Consider the following 16,947-nt stretch of genomic DNA (forward strand, 5'->3'; position numbering starts at 1 on the left):
TATAATATTTTGCCTGATGTTATTTCTATTAGATTACACTTGACGCTTAGACTGGCCGCTTAGAGTAGTAATATTGACGCCGCGGGTATTTTCACGAAACAAATTGTTCTAACAAGTACATGACAACTGCTTTTTGACGCACGCTGTTCGTGAAGCAGCATTTTTGAAGCCGGCGAAAAGTACTTAGATAAACAAGTACGTTGGAAATATGGAATGGGGAAGGACTGAATTGTTTATTAGCATACTTGACTGAAACTGCCAATTTAAAACTCAGAGGAATGAAAAATGAAATTTTTTCAGGAAGATAAAATTTTAAGAACACCAATTTAATCGTGTACTAATGATGTTGATGACTCTTACTGCATAATTTGTTTGTCAAGCCAGAAATTTAAATAAATTAATTAATACGATTCAAAATCAGAATTTATTGATAACAATATTTTAATAAAATAAGATTTCAGTTGTAATAAATAGGAATCGGGTTAGAATTAAGTTAAAATCTAGATAAAGCCATTTAGAATTAGAGATTTTAGTAATATTTCAGTAATTTTTCATGAAAATACTTGCCCTAATAAAAAATTCTCAATTCTTAAATTAATGTAATCTTAACAAATTTTTCTCTGCCATATATATATATATATATATATATATATATATATATATATATATATATATATATAAATTCATAAACTTAAGATAGCAATATTTGAAAACAAATAAACTAGTGGGGCGCATGTCATCGTGCCTTAAGGCAAAATTACTGGAACTTTCCGTACCAAATGTTTTTTTTAATAAGATTAACATTTTTGAAAAAAATTTTACTTTGAAAAAATTAGATTTTTGAGGAACTATAAATTTTTAAAGAAATTTATTTTTTTTGGAAATAAGGCTTTTGAAAAAGCTTTTTTTTTCTTTATTTTGAAATATTTTGGAAGTTCTAAACTTTTTTTTCAAAGCAATCGTACCCCTTTAACTGCATAGAGACAAAATATCGAAGCGCGTACACGCCGCATTGCCTCGTAACGGATAAACATAGGTACGGAACTCATAGGAATATAAAAAAAAATTTATACTTATTGTTAAAATCTCTATAAAATATCTGATAATTTTCTGTGCATATTTCTAATGATCATTTTTGACCGCCAAATGGCTTTTTTTTTCTTTTTTACTAGATCTCTAAAACCGATAGACCTGCCTTCTTAAAAATAATCAGTTGTTCATCTGTCAATACAAGTAAAATGTTTTTTGAATTATAAAATCGGACGCCCCCGTTCTCTTAAAAACTGAGTTACCGTTTACACTAGCATTGTCACATGTTAAATCCTAGTTTGATTTTAATAAGAGTTTAGCAAAAATTTTAAGCAATATTTCAGCAAGTCGGGTTAATTTAGAATTTATTTAGAATTAAGATATAATCTAGTAAGATTTGAAGAAAATCTAGTAAGAACCTCGGAGAACCTCTTTTCCTCTGAACCTAGTAAAATTTTTTTACAGTCCAGTAAGATTTTTTTTAGAATCTATAAGTTTCCTCCTTTTGAAGCTATTAGGGTTGTCCTAAAATTTAGTAGGATTATATTTAAAATCCACAGAGAATTAGCATTTTTAGTGAGAATTAATGTTAGAATTCAATGATCCCTGGCAAAGTTATTCATATTTATGACAATTGCTACGAACCCAGTTTTTATGTTAAACCTTTTTCTGAGACCTCAATACAATTTCTAAGCAAAAACAGTTTCTAACGCACAATAAAAAAAACCCATTACTATCAATTCCTCTATCTCATAATCTGGTTCAAACATCCCGAACGACCCGCAAAGATCTGATAACAATCAAACCTAAGTCGTCGGTCGAAATAAATAATTCAGTCTGGTGTCGCGCCCTGGACGCCGCGCTGCTGATACGTGCAGGCCGTGCGCTACGTGCCCAAGGCGGCCAAGGAGAGCCGGACCGCGTAACTCTCACGTACAAAAACACATATGACATTCTTCTCACTAGCTGCTGCTGCCAGTAGCTAGACATATAATTTTGCCGGAATGGGTCAGACAAGACACAATACTACTATTATTTCCTAACAATGTTGTGTAGGTATTAAATTACTACTTAGGAAACTGCTGAGGAGAATTTGCGAGGATTACATTAATTTGTGAATTTAGGAATTTTCATTATGACCATTTGTCATCTTATTTACTATTTACTATTAACTATTTTTACTTTAATTAAAATTTACATTTTTATTTATACTTGTAATAATTTTTGATATTTTTTTGCAATTCTGTTTTCAGCGAATAATTAAATAATTTATTTGGATGTTAGAAAATTATTTGAAACTAGTTGAGAATGTCATTTTGCCTTACAGCAAGTTGCACGAACTTCCCGAAATCTGATTCAGATATTTGGATAAAATTTTAAACGCAAGATTTTTATATACGTAATCCGTGATATTATTAATAATTTAAATCAGTGATTTCCAAAGTGGTCCACATGTATCCCTAGACAGGGGTAACAAATTTAGAATTGAAGCAAAAAGTAAAGAAAAACATTACATATGTATAAAAAACATGCAAGTTTCTTACCCATCAACCTGGCATATTTCAAAAATTATTGAATGTTTTAATTTAAAATTGTTGTTAAATTTTAGTAAAGTGTAGTAACAATGTATGTCAAGTTTCATCAAAATCGAATTATGCATTTTTAAAAACGTACAATCTGTTTCAATACTAGTATTGAGAGCGGAGCCAGCCACCATCAACAACGTCGCATATCTGAGAAACTATTGACGGATTCAACTTTAAATTTTTGTCAAATATTTAGTAAAGTATAGTAACAATGCATGTCAAGTTTCATCAAAATCGAATTATGCATTTTTGAAAACGTACAATCTGTTTCAATACTAGTATTGAGAGCGCAGCCAGCCACCCATCAACGTCGCATATCTGAGAAACTATTGACGGATTCAACTTTAAATTTTTGTCAAATATTTAGTAAAGTATAGTAACAATGTATGTCAAGTTTCATCAAAATCGAATTATGCATTTTTGAAAACGTACAATCTGTTTCAATACTAGTATTGAGAGCGGAGCCAGCCACCCATCAACCTCGTATATCTCAGAAACTGTTGAATGTTTCAACTTTAAATTTTTGTCAAATATTTAGTGCAGTGTAGTAACAATGCATGTCAAGTTTCATCAAAATCGAATTATGCATTTTTGAAAACGTACAATCTGTTTCAATACTAGTATTGAGAGCGCAGCCAGCCACCCATCAACGTCGCATATCTGAGAAACTATTGACGGATTCAACTTTAAATTTTTGTCAAATATTTAGTAAAGCATAGTCACAATGTATGTCAAGTTTCATCAAAATCGAATTATGCATTTTTGAAACCGTGCAATCTGTTTCAATACTAGTATTGAGAGCGGAGCCAGCCACCCATCAACGTCGCATATCTGAGAAACTATTGACGGATTCAACTTTAAATTTTTGTCAAATATTTAGTAAAGTATAGTAACAATGTATGTCAAGTTTCATCAAAATCGAATTATGCATTTTTGAAAACGTACAATCTGTTTCAATACTAGTATTGAGAGCAGAGCCAGCCACCCGTCAACCACGAATAGCTCAAAAACTATCAAATGATCCAATTTTATTTTTGAATTTTTGTCAAATATTTAGTGAAGTGTAGTAACAATGTATGTCAAGTTTCATCAAAATCGAATTATGCATTTTTGAAAACGTACAATCTGTTTCAATACTAGTAATGAGAGCGAAGCCAGTCACCCATCAACCTCGTACTATTGAATGTTCCAACTTTAAATTTTTGTCAAATTTTAGTAAAGTGTTAAAATTTTAAATTAATGGCAACATTTAGAGAGCAGTTTGGTGAATTTATTTTTTTGCGGATTCCAAAAATATGGCCTTTCAATTTGTGAAATTCAAATTATGCCTTATATATAACATCACAAAAAGCGACTTCTGAGACATTTTTTTTTCAAATCATTTCATCTGACTATCAACTTTGATGAATTTTTAAAATTAAACTACCAGCAGTTGGGCCGTAAAATCGAAAAAAATCAACAGGTAATTACCAAAAAACGGCTCGGACGATCTCTGCAGAAAACTATTAGGCACGATTCCGAAAATAATATCTTACAAATATTTTTGAAATTTAAAACTTTTTTTGAGAAAACGTCCATTTATGGTAAAAAATATACTCACACTCTTATACACACAACAATTTCCAAATTTGGTCTGATTTGATTCAGAATGCCTTGAAACGTCGAGAAAACATAAAATTAGCAAATCGAATATTTTTTATAAAAACATTAACTTCTCATTCGAGAAGTTAATAACAATAACCTATAAAATGTCTATTACAAGTATCGATCTGAAGGTAGTTACCTCCAACTCCTTTACCATTAAAATATTCATACTGTATAAAACGTCTCAGAAACGTATCAGAAACTTCTCATATCATCCTCAGAATCTCTCTAAACTTGCATTTACCGTTAACAATAAAAAATCTTCTACAATTTTTTCCAGTGACTTGAGCAAAAATAATATTTGCTTTGCACTTGGAAACGACCGCGTCAACCAACCCTCAGGCCCGATGTGTACTCCATGTACACACGTACTTTCTAGTTACGAAGTGGCAATTTTCTCGTAAAACTCTTCAACCCGAATGAAATGTCTCGATTTTTTGAAACATGTGTTTATTATATGATTGAGGAATTTGGGTAACACATGGGTAATTGACTCTACTCTAACTTTATTGAGGGCATTGTGATGTTTTGATTCAAACTCCAAATTTATCTTCAAACTAATGACTAATTTGGTATGACCGTAACAACTCATCGATTTTCATTACAGTATATAACAGAAGTCTCAGGTAGTAAATTATTGTTTGAAAAAAAGTACAATTTTTTCAGCAAATGTTGATGTTGTGTATGCGTTTAAAGAGCTTAATGCAGATCCTGTTATCAATTTTGTATAAACTTTACAATTATCTATATTTATTACAAATTTTATTAATTTTTTTATATTAATTGTAATACTTTACTTAATTAATTTTTACCCATATGTCACAAATTATTGCTTTTTTAGTATTACAACACTTGACTTTTTACTGCGCAAACGTTCGTGTTTCCGATCGACTTTTGCGACAGCCTGAAGCATGATAATTCGAAGTAATAAAAGAAACAAAGTAACAAAGTGATAGTATTTCACCCTAGTTTCATTTATTACTTAAAATAAAACGAGACCTAGAGGAAATTTTAATAGATCACAATCAAAATTTAAAAAAGTGCATGATATCTAATTCAAACTTAAATCTACTTGCAAGTAGATAAATAAAGTTGAAAAAAAGTTGCAAGTAGTATTTTCGTTAAGGCAAGTTGCATAAACTTTTTGATACATAATCAACTTAATCAATAGGAATTGAGATTCAGCCATTTAGTTCAACTGTTTATTTAAAAAATAAAATTTTTGATCTCACTGATACTTATAATATTTGCAAATATATGAGTTGATACCTTTTGCACAAATCATTTCATCCATTTCGACTGCTAAAAATGTATTTTGAGCTTGGATGTAAACTGTAATCAGTAGCAACCAACGTTTTTTGTCATGTACCTCAAATTCATCAATGTGTCAATTACTACTTATAATAATTTTATTTTCTCCTACAAAATTTTCTAAATATTCACCTTCAGCGCCTCAACTATTATGTCGCTAGAGAAGTCACACCTACCTCATCCCTTATTTCTGCCAATAAATACACCGACATCCCCCGGGTAGAATGAGGGTAATTCAATTCGAAACAACTTTCAACGACCCCATGTTTTTGATTTTAATTCGATTTAAATTTCATCACCCGACGGGGGTTTAAGCTTCGATAGACGGAAATATTTTTAGCGCTTGATGGTGAACAGATTTCGAAACTATTGAACCGTGTATATGAGCAATTAGAAATAAATAGAAGGATACATTGATTTTGGAGGAATAGAAATTGAAAATGTAATTTTGAATAATCTCATAATTTAAACTATAGCTAGAAATGAGCGTTGACGACTTTGTCCAGTTGAGAATCCTCCTAAGTTGATAGATGTGGTCGGTCATTGGGCCATTATAAATAGTAAAGTGTACATATGTACATTTACTATTATACAATATTTTCTACAAATATTAGACTGTATCCATTCCTCTATCTGATGGATTCAAATACATATTCCTAGATACAATAAATCATGTCAAAACCACTTTGTCACATCGTGAAAATTCCGAGCAACGACTATATGTATGATTTCGTACACGGCTCAAAAATAGGAACCAACGGTACGTGTATTTTTCGCGAAAAGTTGATTTTTCCGTATTTCCTTCCGGAATGGGGTCTATGCCTGGCTTGTAAAGTAAATAAAAATCTCAACGTTGCTCGTCTGTTTTCACGATGCTCATACAGTATAGACAAATGGCTAGATGGAAAAAATGACAGAATTTGATAAATTTATAACATTTATTATCTCATTTTTAATAGAATTATTTAACAATATTGTTTATTTGTGCAAAATGAAATAGGTACAAAAACTGTTACTTAAAAAAAATAATTGAAAAATTTGTGTAAATCTTACTTGATAACGTTTGGATATACTCGTACTCGAAATATCATTTCTGTTATTGATACTATTTTTGTACAGTTGTATAAAAAGGGATTCTGCAAAGCGTCTCGGAGATACCATTCGACTCATAAGATTATCTGTAGCAATATCGAAATTGTATTATATAATAGGAAACAGCTATTTCAAGTATTTAAGTTAGTTCTGAATATTTCAACATATGTTTACCAAAAGTACAAATACTAGATAAACAGACTGACAATGTAATCGTAGTCGGAGAATTCCACATATTAATAAAGTTCTGTAAATAAAGTTCTGTAAATAAAGAATATTGCCTTGCACAATTTTTCCTCGTGATTATTTCTACCAGCTCGTTGTCTATAAGAATTTTGTAAGTGTCGGTGCATATTTTCGCGCCAAATCCGGCAATTGAACCGTGCAGAATCGCATTTGATATACTCCAGTGGATCAACGTCGAAATGAAATTCACTGCGTTGGGATGTATCTAATACTGAATATATCAGGTCTCCTAGCGCCTGAATTTGAATATCCAAACATATCTGTCTAAATCACTGATTCCTCATGCACACGTGCTCGCGAAATACATAAGCAATTGCACACAGATGCCGAAATATATGCTACACAATTTGAATGAAAATAGAAAAGTGAAAATGTTAGTGTAATTATTTAATAATTGAATTACACACAAGGTGAAAGTTAGAAAACTGCCCTAACGTCAACTTTCATAGACCAAAAATGCTGCATTTTAAAGATAAGAATTATTCTTATCATGTATGGTGCATGCTAGCCAAAATTATGACAACGATCGAAGAGCTTCGTTCATTTCGTTCCTGCGTCTCGCAGGCACCACACCGACGTGTTGACCCATGCGCCAAAAACGGGTCAACACGCTGCATGGCCGCTGTCTTAGGAACTAGATTTAAGTTAGTGACGATTTGATAAGTGAGTATTTCACTTTTTTATATATTTTGTTGAGTTTAATCAATACAGTCAATCAATCTATAACATGGTACTATAAAATAACTAGATATTGGTGTAAAATGTTTTAATTTTACATTTCAATTTTATTTATTTTTCATTTCATTCTTTTAATACGACAGAAAATATAAATGCATGATGAACATTGTAAAATAATAAAACATTCAATGGACATTCAATCAACGAAAATTATCAGTATAAATAATATATATATATATATATATATATATATATATATATATATATATATCCCTCACTCACGTCTTGTTATCCATTTTCCTTCTCGTCCATTCCTGGATCTCTGTTTAATTTTTCCAAGTTGGAATACAATTTGCATTACTGAAATAATTACAATGTAGATGAGACGTGTGATTTAAATGAAAATTTGTTCTGCAAAATCCGAAATCTGTCTCCAAATGTATTTTTTAATGTATTTTCATCTGTTCGTGATTAGTAGAAGCCGTCGCAAAGATTGAACCACTCGTTACTGGCGCTAATTGCATTAGCATAGCAAAAAACTATCATCGGTCGATATCCTGGTCTGTAATTTGATTTGAAACTACCAACTCCAGCCAGTTTCTTCCGAGAAGACGACGGTATCTTGCATAATGCAGAAAGTTGAGTTTTGTGTTGCTCATATTTTAACATTTATTACATGTAACAAGCAATCGGCTGCTCCGAGAGAAAAGTATTGGAAGAATATTTTATGCAGCAAATCATGGAGTTTGAAATATATAATATGTTTAGAGGTATAACTTCTATAATGATTTTGATTTTAAAACCAAGCTTGGATTTTACATAAAACAATTTTTTAACTTTTTGGAGCAGTTTATATTCCAAACAAAATTTATGGACCCATTCGGAATTTTGTGCTCCTATGAATATTGTAATTTATATTAACCATATTGGAACTAAATTTAGTATTTTGGTTTAATTACTAACACATCCAATGATTAAATTTCAAATTAATTTACTGCATTTGCAACAAAATGAATAGCCTGGCACAGTCACTATACAAAAGGCGAATTATGATTGAATGACATCGAGTTACGTTTAACATATTTCACTAAAATATTCAAAATACCCACACATTTACTATTTATTACGTTTATGTAATTAATAATTGAATCATATGAAATACACAAAACAATAATTACTCAGAATTATTTCAGCTATTTGTAATAACATCGCGGTATAAACGCGAAATGATTATGTGGAATTATAATATTTAGAGTTGCAATGTTTAACAACGTTTGAAATTTAATGCTTTTTCATATTAAATTTGTCATAGAATTTTTTTATAAAATATATATGAATTATATTGTATTACAAAATTCAATCACTAAAAAAAATCCATAACATTTTCAATATACAAATTTTTAAAATTTAGACCCATGTCCTATGCAAAAACTTCTGAAAATTTCAGACAAAAATAAAATTTACTACCATAATTCTATTAACTAGATAATTAAAATAAACGTAATGAGCTTCTTCATTAAATTTGCTTTATATCAGGATTATTCACATTTGCACATTTATCGCATCATTTTAATTTAATTGAGGACGTGCATTAAAATATTATAAACTCATTTGTATTATGGGTACAAATATAATTAAGCATAATTTATTTTTGAATAATTCATCATCAATTAACATGGTGATCGATTAGTATAAATTACAATAGAGGTAGTGCATTCTATTACTGTAACAAATTACATTACATTATAAAATTTATTTTATATAGATATAATTTTGTCATTATATGGGATTATAGGTCTTATTTTTAAAAGTAAATAATTATTTTTAATTAGATTTTTATATTTCTGTTAGTTTTAAAAAAATATTATCCCTGCTTTTTTTTGAGAAATTTTAATGAAGGATCTAAGATCTAAAATGTAATAATGTAATACATGTGGGATTACAGTAGCTGACCAACAAAAGAGTATAATATGTCATAATTGTAAACAGATATTTTGTAATACATTTTCATAAAGTATTATCACATTTCCATAATGGTGACCCCGACGAGATGTGATCACGCAATTCAGTACAACGTGTTTCCGATCAGCAAATAGGTTCGACGTCGTATACATAAAAACCAAAATTATACTAACAATTCTTATCAAATTTAGTACTATCCTCAGTTGATGATCATAAAGCTATCACACAGTAGTGTTTTAATTTTCATCCATTTTCCCCAAGCATCATGAATTCATTATGACTCCATAGGAAAGTTTACCAAAACGATTTTGTGCAATTAAATAACGGATTCGCGCTTCTCTGGGCCGGAACAGTAATCATTCGGGGCCCCCGAGACCGGTTCCTGTATTCGCGTGTATGCGCTAAGAGAATAATATTCCGCGAGTAACATTTATTATGTCAGTCAATTAAAACTTTTGCTAGCAGACGAGCATCTAGCTAGGTATTATAATACATGGCAAGGAAAGGGCTGGAAAAGATGTTATTTACATTTATACTAGATACATTATAAGTTTCGGGGTTAGTGTAAAAATAATTCATAACAATACGCACCATTTTACTAAAAGTATATTGGAAATGTAAACCGTCTTGCATAATATTGTTTCGCGACAGGCAATATAAAATTTATCTATCCTAAAATCCTAAGAACACAAAACCCTCGTGCAAGGGCTCCTAGAAAACCAGCTAAGATATGATAAGATAAGATGTTATTATCATACTTCAAGGAAATCACAAGGACCCTGGATAACTAGTTTATCATTTACCTCAATTGAGAATTTTCAATTCCCGATTGGAAAAGTCAGTGGAGCAGTCCACTGGAGGCACAAACTGCTCTATACCTACTCGTACATAATTAAAAGTACGCAAACAATCCTGGCCTCTCTCTACGGACGAGTGTTTCGGTCAGGCTGACAAGTTAATTTGGCAGAGACCACGCGCACATGGCAGTTTATGAAACATGTTAACCGCATAATGTGATATATGACGTCCATATGTACACTTGTCCGAGCTGGGAGAACCTCTGGACTAATCGTGAAGGATGTATTTTTAGAAACAAAACTTTGCCAGTTAGTTTTAATTAAAAGTGGCCATCAGAGTAATGGACAGAAAATACAGATCATCAAGGATTCCTAATTCTGACTTGTGAAGGGTGACTGTGAATTAGACTTAGGTTTAATTTGGGTTTCAAGGTTGCAATATGCAGAGTAAGATTTCAAAATATCTGAACGAACCTATTTGCAGGTGATTGGAAACACGTTGTACTTAATTGTGGGCTCACATATCGTCCGGGCCACCATTATGGAAATGTGATAATTTGTAATTAATAATTTTTAATTTTATACAAATGTATTACAAAATATTTGTTTACAAAAATGTATATTGACATATTATTTTCTTTCATATTGATTTGTATGGTATCTAGTTTTCTCAAACCGTTTTGAGTATTGCAACTAACATCACTACACGAGAATTATATTTATTTTACTATAAACCATGTTTTCACGACATAATATTCTACGATTTACTTGTTTAAATATGAAAACTTTCATTTAGAATCAGTTGGTGAAACTACTGATGTTTACCAATGTTATTCATTTTTGCGTTTTGTTAGTTCGCGAGACCGCGGCAACTTTTCGCGGAGGCAACTTTTGCCAACGTAATGGTAGAACCGTTTTCTAGTATAGAGATGCTTGTGAAATTGTCTTTTGTTTATTTTATGAGAACTGCTAACGAACGAACAAATGCACACTGGAACAGATAGTGGATGAAAAAATTGGAGCTGGTAATAATACTTACTCAAATCGGGTTTCTCACTGATCCCATCCAGTTATTTTCATTATATTCCTAATAGATTTTCCACTGGGCATATCTACTAATATCTGATAATGATGGTTCTTTTGTCATATCTATTCTTGACGGGTTCTGGTCATTGTTTTGTATAAACAAATCGCAGAATAAAATCATTCAAAAAAAATTCAATAAAAACTAATTGTAAGAGTTCATCTGTCTCTCAACTTTAATGAAATAATAATTTTATAATTTTCAAAAATCCTACACATCATTTAGGATGCTTTTTAATCAATTTACAAAAAGATAGTATACTATGATTTATTCTAACTAACTTTATTATTAGAACTTCCATCAAAGATACAAAGCCAAATTTGTAGTTGCACTAAAACTTGGCATCCAAATTATTCATTCTAATTAATACACATTAATCATTAATCATCACGAGGTTATAGTGTTTGATATGTCATATTTATTAATTAATTTATTAAAAGAAATATTTCCTACACATGTACACTTATTCATTTCCAAGACAAATTAATTGAAATTCAAGCTTTTTTTAGTACTTCAATTCTTTATCATTAGAAGTATGAACCTCAGCCCTTCGACACAACTATATTAACTATATATTTTTTGTATAAATATATACTAGCGAAAAAGTTTTCCTCAGATTTTATAATGACGAAACCGTTGGATTGTTTTCTGTATCATCGTTGTACTCATCTCGTAGTTTTTATGTAGCATCAAACATTTACCTGATGTTCACAACTTTTTCTATTTTGAAAAAAATATTGTTTGAGTTAAATTGTAAACCTTGGAAGTAATAATTGATAATCTAAAGTTGCAGATTTAATGGATATATATACACTTATGAAATATTATATATCTATGGATATTAGATTAATGAGATAATAACCATCTGATTATCACCATATTTATTATGATTACCATAGTTTTTATTTGTCGATTCAGATTAGACCATTTTTTTAAATTTATGCAAATGAAGTGGGTTTCATGTTTAGGTTTAAAATAATTTTAGGTCAATATTCTTATAATTAGAATAATTTATAACACATATTTTCTTTTTTTTCAGCCTTGGCAGTCGGCTTTGTGAACTCTTACCCGCCTACACTTGCCCCGAAGTTCTTGACGCGAGGCCGGTCGTATCGCGCGGTGATCGGCCAAACCTTGGTGTTGCCATGCGAAGTACAAAATTTGGGTAAGTTTGGATATTAATATAATTTAATATTTATTTTAATGGTAAAATTTACCTCGCATACACACATACTTTTTCCAACTATAATGTCAAAGGATTTAGAATGACTTAGAGCGTGGAGAAAATATAATTCGCAAACCTGATTTTCTCGTGAAAACATACTTCTCCTTCGATATTTAAAATCAATTGATTCGATAATGGATTATAAAATAGCAACAACTATTTTTCAACAATAATTATAGAAGCATTATTTTCTTCATCTTTAGTTCTTGTTTCAAGAAAACCCATTTCCATATTCCTAAAACCGCTTAAATCTGCATTAAATAATGATAACGTTAACGACCTTAAGACCCATGCAAAATCTATTACCAGCATATTGCTCTGGCAATTGTAACAGAAAAAATGGATAATTATGAAAATAATAATAAAACAAAAATTATGACTAACAAGGCTTTAGAGTTTGCATGCAAACCGTTAAAGAGAAATAATAAAAATTTAATTGCATACAAAGTTAAGAGCTCCAGCTATTTAGATTTAAATGCAACTCACACGTGTGTGTGTTAATCTGGGTATTAATGTAATAAAAATTATTATTTATGGTCGGCAATAAATGGAAATTATGCAATTATTTCAAGTTGCAGTTAATGGGGGGAATTTAACAGCTAGAGCAATTTTAAAAAATGATGATAATACAAATGAAATGCACGTAGAAGATATTCACCCTAATAAAATAGACACTGATTTTCAAAATTAGTATAACGATTTACACTGACAAGGTGTAAATAATAAAAAAATAGTATAAAAGTAATTCCAACTTTCTTTAATTCTTTTGACAAAGTTCTGTCTGATATAAGTGAAAAATATGCCCATGAAATGTGAAAAAATAAAAAATTCTTACTACCAACATTTTATGTGTTATTATGAATAGTACTTTGAATCATGGTACAACGTAAAGCATCGCATATACTATATTTATTTCAAAATAACTTGTCAAGTGGAATCTTTCTTCCCTCCCTGTGGTGAAGCAAAACAGCTAAGTTCGTATTTTTTTTTGCTGAATATAAATTATGTAAATTGCATATTATTATTCCCTTCTTATTATAATGCATCGAAATTAGATGAGCAGTCAGCGAAAAACGAAATGAATCCGAGCGGCTAGGCCGTGGCGCGTATTAACACCTCCCCCGTCGAGGTCAGAGAAAGATTTAACGAGAGGGATGAAAAAAACATATAAATGATAATGGGATTTTTGCAGATAATAAAAATTAAGAAATATTCAATTTTGATTTGGGTTTGAATTATATTTTGCACGATGAAAACCCAAAAAGACAATGTTCAAGGCGTTTAACTTTACAACATCTTTGGAGCTGATTTCATGAATCACTCTTTCGAGTAGTCAATAGTTGTCTATTGAGTTACAATAATTCAGCGTAAAAATTTTATAAGTATGTTTTTAATAAATTTGTAAATTTGTACAAACTTAAACAATCTTCAACATTTTCTATGATTTTTATACCCTTAGGCAACCTGGTATACTTATAAATCACTCTTAAATGGATATGGTAATTAGATATTGCTTATGTCGATTATTTACTTTTGTCGGGTAATTTATGCAACTTGTAAGGCAAAATGCCACTTGCACCTAGCATAATATTTCTGGATTTTAGGGTACCGCGTATACTTATTAATAACCCCTAATTTGTTATTGATTTCTTATTTTGATTGTTATATTTGATTTCTTATTGATTATCTTCATTTATACATATCGGAAGGCTCATGCAACGTGTCGTAAGGCAAAATGCCACTTGCACTTATCATTCATTGTGCACTTGCCAAAAAATAAATTGCATAATCACTGTCAAGGTCATAGGTACGTGTCCAATATCGATGCATCGATTTTGGGAATGTGATCTATTGAGTAGGCATAGGCGTGCATCTCTTTATATATTTATTAAAAAAAATATATAATTTTTTATAAAAATAAAATAAAATTTATTTTTTATATTTATATTAGCAGTACCAAATATTTTGTTATAAATTTACATACTTTGAACTCATTTACCAAAACAAATTGTTATTCTAAATATTATTACCAAATTGTAAGAAACTTTACAAATCAAGTCTAAAAATTTTGACCAACTTTTTTGGGTTTAGGCAAGGTTTACTGTATTCTCCACAAATTTTGTCTTATGACTACAGAAGCTTTAACTTTTAATGTAAAACTTTATTAGACCATGGAACACAAAATAAATTAAATAGAATTTTAAAAATTCCGAAGGATAATGTATTAGCATAGGATGTAACACATATTGCAGCAAAGGCCAATAAAAAAATCCAAATTTAAGTAACAATAAAACACTAACATTTCAGTTACTGTTTTTCTTCTAAGTTGGGTATGTTTTCCTCTACCATGTCGTCGATATAATTCCAAACTTATATCAATGAACCGTACATGATACATTTGATACGTTTGTTCTACATCCTTTTCATATCCTTAGCTTTCAGCAAAGGATTTATGTATTCTTTTGGCGTTTTCGTCAAGTCAAGCCAGTCGACATAAATCAAAGAGGCTATGTGTCATCTGTCAAGTGTCATGTCACATATCGCGTTCGGAATTTATAAAAAAAAATCCTTTTTTTTTCTATATTTTCCATGGGGAAGATTGAAATTTGTTATCGTAGGGAAAAAATTGGAAGTTGATTTATATTTGGATTCAGAAGAAAAATGAATTTAAGCGTAATCAATTATGGAAATAGAACTGATTAATGATAATGTTTATCTTAGTTTTTTTGTAGGGCAAAGTTATTGTAATCGTCCAAAAATCGAAAATGAAAATTTTTACATATATTTACGTTTCAAAACCTTCTGAACATTTTGGCATACCTTAGAAAAAATGGATGTATGTGTGTGTATGTGTATGTGTGCGAATACAAATTTTCGTCGACGATTTCGGGAAGACGGATGAAGCGATTTGAAGAATTTAAAAAACATTGATTCGTATTGATAAGAAGACGTGCTGATTAGTTTTTGGCGAAGGCAGGTCTAGCCGTTTCGAAAATATGGGGCAAAAAGTGCCAGAAACGGTAACTCAGTTTTCAAAAGAACGGAGCGTCCGATTTGAATAATTCAGAAAACATTTTACTTGTATTATCAAGATGAAGAACTGATCAAATTTTCGTGACGATTTTGAAGGTCTAGCGGTTTATTAAATAATTATTCATAAAGTAATTCTGATTAGCAATGACAATTACTTTTTCACTATAAGATTTTTGAGAGATTTTTAAATAATCATTCAGAATATTTTATTACTATATGAGCAAATTTTTCGTGGCCTAGGAATGATTTTTCATTAATATTTTAAGTTTTTTTTTGTTTGAATTGTTATTTACTTATTAATATATAATATCTTATACTTTCTATCCAAATTATTTATTATTCACGACGCCTATGGCCCAGTATTTACGAAATCTTTCGAACACTACCGAATCGCAACGAACGAAATTTTTTGGACGGGTGCATAAGTTGCCCGAAGGTACACCTGTTCATTCTAGCGGACAACTAGGAACATTCTTGTTAAATAAATTCAATTGTAACATTATATTATTCATATAGAAGAATATTTACTAATTTAATATAACAGTTCGTTGAATATCCGATTGTTACAGCGACTTAACACTTTGTCTGCCATGCTAGTAACAAGTAACAAGTAAGTTTGATATAAAAAATATGAGGGATTCTATTAAATACAGGGCGGAATGGATTTTGACCTATTAAATGCGTTGACGAAAAATGTTACTCGGTGTCTGAGATGATTTTATTCCAAAAAATATATAAAATCGTGATTTTCTACAACATTTTCTTGCTTTTTATTGATGACTCAGAGGTATAATGACTTTGGAGGATATTACACATATTTAAATCTGAAAAATTTGGAAACCTTGACGCTCTTGATATTTGTTTAGATTTTATTATCAATTAACTTTCTTAAGAAGATGTTTTAAATTTAAATTTAAATAGAATTTGAAAAAAGTTTGCCCGTGTGTATGTATGTAAACCAATTTTTAATTTTTTTGTTGTTTATTTGTTGACTTTGTATACACGTACATCAGTCATAAACATTTTATAATTAATATTTACACTTGTATTTTATTTCTCAAAAGTGTCTGCACAGAATTCAAAAATTTTAAAAAAAACTTGATAAAACCTGACATTTATTAGTTTTGTGCAACGATCGGCTAAACCGATTTCTTTATATTTAGTATAAAAGCGTGAAGTTTTTCGTCCACGTTTTAGCCCACAATCTTGAATCAATTTTATCAATTCAAAAAATGTTCAGAAGATATTGTTTGTAGATTA

General features: G+C 30.2%; 1 protein-coding gene across 4 annotated transcripts in view; it reads left to right on the plus strand.

The window, feature by feature from the left end:
• Window positions 1-16,947, plus strand: part of LOC113382858 (lachesin-like) — a 589,134-nt gene that overhangs the window by 332,000 nt on the left and 240,187 nt on the right. For all 4 annotated transcript variants that reach the window (XM_026621105.1, XM_026621106.1, XM_026621107.1 and 1 more), the window contains exon 4: window positions 12,469-12,594. In XM_026621105.1, the coding sequence (XP_026476890.1) occupies window positions 12,469-12,594 (126 nt within the window). The remainder of the gene's footprint in view (window positions 1-12,468; window positions 12,595-16,947) is intronic.

This window comes from Ctenocephalides felis, unplaced genomic scaffold (genome assembly GCF_003426905.1).
Source record: "Ctenocephalides felis isolate EL2017-DRISC unplaced genomic scaffold, ASM342690v1 CF-g0.4_SCAFFOLD_03570, whole genome shotgun sequence".
Taxonomy (NCBI): Eukaryota; Metazoa; Arthropoda; class Insecta; order Siphonaptera; family Pulicidae; genus Ctenocephalides; species Ctenocephalides felis.